The sequence below is a fragment of the Athene noctua genome, chromosome 6 (assembly GCF_965140245.1).
Source record: "Athene noctua chromosome 6, bAthNoc1.hap1.1, whole genome shotgun sequence".
Taxonomy (NCBI): domain Eukaryota; kingdom Metazoa; phylum Chordata; class Aves; order Strigiformes; family Strigidae; genus Athene; species Athene noctua.
Window position 1 is genome coordinate 50,132,175 of NC_134042.1, and position 6,370 is coordinate 50,138,544.

The 6,370-nt window shown below is 53.0% G+C and overlaps 1 protein-coding gene across 2 annotated transcripts in view; it reads right to left on the reverse strand.

Annotated features, from left to right (window-relative positions):
• The window catches only part of ATL1 (atlastin GTPase 1), a 33,278-nt gene extending 27,185 nt beyond the window's left edge, over nucleotides 1-6,093 (reverse strand). For both annotated transcript variants that reach the window (XM_074909011.1, XM_074909012.1), the window contains exon 1: nucleotides 5,991-6,093. In XM_074909011.1, coding sequence (XP_074765112.1) covers nucleotides 5,991-6,024 — 34 coding nt within the window. In that variant the 5' untranslated portion in view covers nucleotides 6,025-6,093. The remainder of the gene's footprint in view (nucleotides 1-5,990) is intronic.
• Between the last annotated feature and the right edge of the window lie 277 nt (nucleotides 6,094-6,370).

Sequence of the window (6,370 nt, forward strand, 5' to 3'; positions counted from 1 at the left end):
GCACCTCCCCAGGCTGGATGTACAGACGCAATCACAGCTCTGCCATGAATCACTGAATCATTCAGGTTGGAAAAGCCCCTCGGGATCATCGAGTCCAACCATCAGCCCCACTCTACAAAGTTCTCCCCTACACCATATCCCCCAACAGCTCATCCAAATGAAGTAACGTGCCAGGCAGGCTCTTGATACCTGTGGAAATGATGGGTAAGAGACACAGCCTGCGATGAACATCTCCAACCAGGGAGCAGCAGGGCATTGCTTAGAAACAGGTGAAGAAAACTGCCACGTAAAAAATTAGCCCTGTCCTTCGGTAAGCAAGTATGGCACTTGGTATTGTTTTGTTTTGAAGCTATCCTCTCCAAAATTGGGGCGAACTCTTCTACCCCAGCTGCATGGCAGCATTAACACCTCTGCTCAACCTGTGCCCCCACGTGCTCCTGGCAAGCACCCCACTTCTCTGCACCCCAGGATGCTCACAGCAGGGGGCCGAGAAGGGTGGCTACTGCTGCCGGGCTTGGTACTCATCTTTTGCCTTTTTTTGGAGCAGTGGTAAGATGTAGAGTGGACCTTCTTCCCGCCCGCCCTGAGTCATCCAGCTGGCAGCACGGCCGCTTCAGCTAGAGCGTGGCCAGCTCAGCCCCTTCTCCCTTTGGCAGACGAAACAAGGAGATGAATGATTATGCCGATAACACGAGTGGTTTGGGACCTTCCTGCACAAAAGACTGCTGACAGAAACAAGAGCTTGGATGATTACTGGCCACTAAACCTGCCTGTTACAACTGGCACATCTCAAATGCCAAAATCCGATGTGAAACTTTTTAATGATGACAGCTACTACCACTTACATGGAGCTACAGTGCCTTGGCTGGCTCTGAAACAGCAGCGATGCCTATCACTGCAAAATTCCCAGGTTAAGTTCATTGTTAGCATGTTTCAGAGACACAGGCAGACAACTACCTTGGGAAGAAAACTGATCAGAGGTTTTTCCAGAAGATTTTCAGGAAGTTTGAGGTCATGTTATACAGTTACATGGCTATGTCCATGCCAGCTCACGTGCTGGGATGCGTTGATTCAAAGGCAAGGTAGGCAACTCTCAAAAGGACCCCGATTCCCTCCTGTGTTTGTCAAAAGACCGTTGTAAGAGCATGTTACCAAAAGGCCATTATGTATTTCTCAGGTTCAAACCCTGGGCCTGCTCACTCACCCACATTTAAGCCTAGCCAGACTCAGGTGTGACACAATGACTGAAACACATCTTGCATGAATACATCTCCAAAATTCTTGCTTCACCCCCAGCACACATTTTCTGCATGGTCATCTAGTCTGTCAGCAACCAGCCTCTCCCCACCACCAGTATTTGATTTAGTCATTGCTGACATTAAATTATTTTTACCCTTTTGGAGTTACAATCGCCTGCAAATAAAGTTTGGTAAATGTGCCACCAAATCCTAGGATATAACATCAAAGGCAGTTACACTCCGGAGAAAATGTTTACGTATATAGACCTATTTAAATACTACTTTAAATACATTTTACTGGCCTGGCAGAGCTCAGCACCTTCTCTGGTGCCTCTACCCCATTTGGGAAATTTGTGTTTGGTTACTTTATTGCTGTAACACTAAACCTTCCTTCAACTGATAGCAAAAGCGAACGTTTCTGGCAGGAACAAAGGAGCTGGGGTCTCTCTACACTGAAGTGACTTTCAGAGATGATCCATGAGACATCTTACACCTCCCAAAGCACAATGATACCCGCACCAGATGCACTCCCCTGCTGGAGAAGGTTCCAACTGATGGTGCAGAGGAGTTAACACACAGCCCGCTGCCTATGAACATCACCTAGGCCCTAAACAATATTTATGTATGTTGTTTGTCACCCATGGGCTTAGCAGAGAAAATGCAGCAAGATACAACCAACTCCATAGGCTGCTTGCCCCTTCCATTAATCAGACAGGCAGCCAACGCCGAGGCTTCTCATGGCGTGGACACAACACGGAGCATGACGAGGGCACCGTGTCACCGCTGCGAGGCAGGCTCAGGACATCTCACTTCTTCCCCCAAAAGGGGAAAGGCAGGCTGATCTTGCTCCTGCTCATCCTATAACGGATCAGACCACGTTATTCAAATTCTTTGCACAATGCTGCTGCCTCAAAACCAAAGGCACAAAAACCAAGCGTCATGTTTACTGATCTGGGTCTCCAACTTGCAATGTCTTGTCTCTTCTTTCAAGTCACTTCATTTTCTTTTCTTGTTTACAAGCTAGTAATTTGGTTGTGAATCTTCTCCTACCTAGTAGCTTTTTGTGTAAAGGCTCACCTGTCTGAAACATCTCAGCTTTCACTTTTCAAGAGGTTCCCAGCATGCAGTCACAAAGAAATGCCAGTAAGTGGAATCTGAAAATCCACCATAAAAGGTGAGAAACCAAATAGCAAACAGAAAGGATGTTAGCACTATTAGTTTAAAAAAAAAAACAAAAAGACTACCAAAATCATCCTTTTCTTTCCAGTTTAACTCACTGCTGTGCCATCAAAGTGTGGCATTGATAACCTCAGCCTGGCCTGTGCTGGAGAAGAGTCCCTTCTCCCCAAAAGAGTTGCTCAGCCCTCCCTGGCAATCAGGACCCTTTAAGACCTCTCATGAATCTCACATCCAGTTTGAAAATCCTGACCAAGAAGTATATATAACCTCTGTAATCCCTTTCATGGTTTTGAAACTGAATTCTTGATGAGTGGGTCATTCCGATTACAACATGGGCCACGATGGGAAACGTGAGAGATTTCACACAATTTGTTCCAGTCTGTGCTCCTTAAATAAGTGACCGGGAGCAGAGACGGCTTTACTCTAACAGGGGAGCAGGCTGCTGAGCATCTGCAACTGCCAAGCACAAAGAATTTGAAGAAAACATCAGTGTAACCTACTACAAGCCTTCACTGAGCTGGCTGGACTTCACTGTGCCACTCAGGATTTGGACCAACAATCCGTATTTTGGGAAAAGCGGGGTCCCTTACTCTTACCAAAAAATTATACAAAAAATTATACACCTGCAGCTCCCTCAGCTATTCATCCAGCAACTAGAGGCAGTTGTGAGGTCTATGCACCACTTAGCACATTCAGTGAGAGAGCCTTAAATGATGCATAGCCTTATGCTGACCTTCTGCCCAGGGGTAAATCCTACGCTTGATGCATTACACACCCCTGCACGAGCTCCCGGAGATGTACATATGTGTCAGTAACCCAGCTTTGATAGCTGACCAGAGGCAATTTCTTCTGGGTGCCATACACTCGCTCACCCCAATTTGCTCAGTGAGCTTTAAAAAAGCAAATTATTTTTATGAAACAAAGGAGAAGGTTTACACTAAGCAGTTGCCTGTTTTCAGGCCTGACTAACCAGGGAGTTAACTAGGACAAAGTTTGATCTGTTTCAAAATAGCGTAATATTTTTAATGACCCATAAGCCCATTTTTAGAACACGGCGAGGACTTGCTGCCTTAGTTTAAGTAAAACCCTGAGACTCCTCCTTTGCCAGCTAGGCTGAAAAACGTAGCAGTGGAATAGTCACCCCATAGACTGATGTCACCAGACAATGCTGCAGTCAGTGGATGTAAACACATCTTTCAGGGGAAGGAGGTTCTGTTGTATAAATGCACACTTTTATTAAAGGGGGCTTTTTCTTTTTTTTCCTAGTAATTTATTACCTGAAATGTCAACCAGCCTGGCAAAGTGCCAGGAGATCATTCTCAGACTAAGTAAACCTCTGTGGAAGACAGGGTATGTTTTTGACCTGAGGATGGATTGCAGCAGAAGGTGGCTGATCCCACAGAGCTCCACTTGGATCCATGGATGGTTCCAGATTCTTGCAAAACTGACAGAGAATCTAAGGAAGAGTTTGTCAAATCAGAGACACGCCACATGTCACTCAAGTATGGCTTAACAGCGTGTTTATAGTGAGGGATGTGTCTAATTGTCTTGCTGGACACCAAGGCTATACTTTCCAAGATGATGTTTTCTCCATTTATACCCGTTTCAGCATCATTTGCATTTTCTTCTCATGCTATCAAGATCTGATGGGGAAGCACCAGTGTGTGTACGTGTGTGCAATACTCAACACACACACAGCGACAGGACTGACAGCTCTGTGAGACAAAGCTGAGAATGTCAGCATATTCCCCAGGAAGTTTTCCCACCACTTTACCCAAGGGTCTAACGACCTTCATCAAGAGTCACAGTTAAAAATGGCACCAATCAAGTGAGGGTTGCTCATTTTCTCCCCGTTCCCTTGCAGCAAGACCACCATCCGCTCCATTTACTCAAATCACACACTCCGTTATCCGAACGCTTCCACAAACGTGTCCCTCAAACTGTTAATCATTACCATGGGAAATACTACACTCATCTATACAAATTAGAATGTAATTTGTGTATCTAAACATCACAGCTCAGCTCACCTGCTCTGCCTGATGAGACAGGATACCGCAAGCACTGATGAGTGAGTTCACATGGGATACAACTCGGGGAAAAACGACAAATTATGCTCCTCAGCAGCCTCAAGTAACGGCAAATGGCTGTATAAAACCTAATTTTCTACAAAACAGGCAGCGTGTCAGTGGAAGCTGGCAAAATGACACGTGGCTGAGCGCTGGCTGCTGCAGGCTCGGCCAAGGCCCTGGCTGTATGTGGGGTAAAAGGCAGCAGGAGCCCCTTTGCTCGTCGGTGCAGCCCACCTGTGGGACCAGCTTTTGGCTCCCATGGGGAAGGAGCTGCTGATGGCTCCAGGCAGGTCCGGAGAAGGGAAACCTCGCAGGAAGACGCCACAAAACGCCCTCCTCCCTGTGACTCCGCTCCGCTCCCCGGTAATGCTGCTACCAGCTCCCCTGGGCTCAAGCGGGGTTTGTGCAGGGATGGATTTAAAATGGCCCCTCTCTGGAGGGTCTGACCAACAAAGCCCTACAGCCTCCAGAAATGCAGGGCAACCAGCCTGGGAAGGCCGGTGGCTCCAAATGAGGGAGAAGGTGGCGTTAGAGGGACTCCTGCGCCCCGGCTGAGGTGACACCCCCGGTCTGCTTCGGGACTGGGGGCAGGTGCTGTGGGGATGGCAACGATGGGGCGAAGGGCATCAGGGCAGGATGAAGGAGAGCCAGGGTGGCCAGTGGGCTCCCCACAGAGGTGGCCAGCGCTATGGGGACATCAGGGCAAGCCAGAGGAGAAATGGGGTGGCCACTGGGCTCCCCACAGAGGTGGCCAGCCCTGAGGAGAAGTCAGGGCAAGCTGGAGGAGAAATAGGGTGGCCAGAGGGCTCCCCACAGAGGGGTCCAGCCCTGAGGAGACATCAGGGCAGGCCAGAAGAGAGCTGCGGTGGCCACTGGGCTCCCCACAGAGGTAGCCAGCCCTGTGGGGACGTCAGGGCAAGCTGGCGGAGAACCGGGGTGGCCGGAGGGCTCCCCACAGAGGCAGCCGGCCCCGCGGGGGGTGCAGGGCCCCACGCAGGCCAGGCCGAGGGCGGTGTCAAGCCAGGGGCGCCTCGCCCGCCCAACAGCCCGGGGAGGAAGCCCCGGAGCCACGGGCACCCCCAGCCCAAACCCCCCCTCCCCGGCCACGCCGCCAGCAGGCAGGAACGGCGGGCAGCAGGGGAGGGGCAGCCGGACACCCCCGGCTCCAAACCCCCGAGAGGATGAAGGAGCGGGGGGGGGAGTAAAAGATGCCCGTGTGGCCCCACGGAGGGAGAGGCGAGCGGGCGGCCCTCCGCCCCACAGGCCCCTCAGCCCCCCCGGGGCGGCCGAGCCCCTCGCCGCGGCCTCGCCCCCCTTCCCCTCCGCCGCCCCGCCCCGCCGCGGCGGGGCCCAGGCCCAGGCGGGGCCGGGCGCGCCCCCCCCCCGCCCCGCTCCCCTCCCCCGGGGCTCGGGCCGCCGCAGGCCCGGCATTGTTCGCGACCGCCCCGCCCGGGCTCCCTCGGCCATTCCACCCCCTACACAGCCTCCGTCCCCCACCGCCTACCCCAGCTGCTTCTCTCCCGGCGGTTCCGGGCCATGGCGGGGCTGCGGGAGGCTCCGTGCGCGCTCCGAGCCGCGCTGCGTCTGCGGCGGCGGCAGCGCGGGGCGGGCGGCGAAAGGGGTGGGGGGGGGAGCCGGCAGCGGCAGCAGCATCCCCGCCCGCCGCTACGGCGCGGCACGGCACGGCGCGGCACGGCACCCTGGGGCACCCACGCGTGGGGTATCAGACCCAGCGGCACCCAGTTCCTCGGGTAGCTGCACCCAGGGGTGCCCCCACAGCCAGGGCACACACCCACGGCGCGGGGGGGTGCGAGGGGGAGACCCAGCACGGCCAGGGTGCACCGATATCCAGGTCACACACACACCCCCCAGGGTACTGGGCTC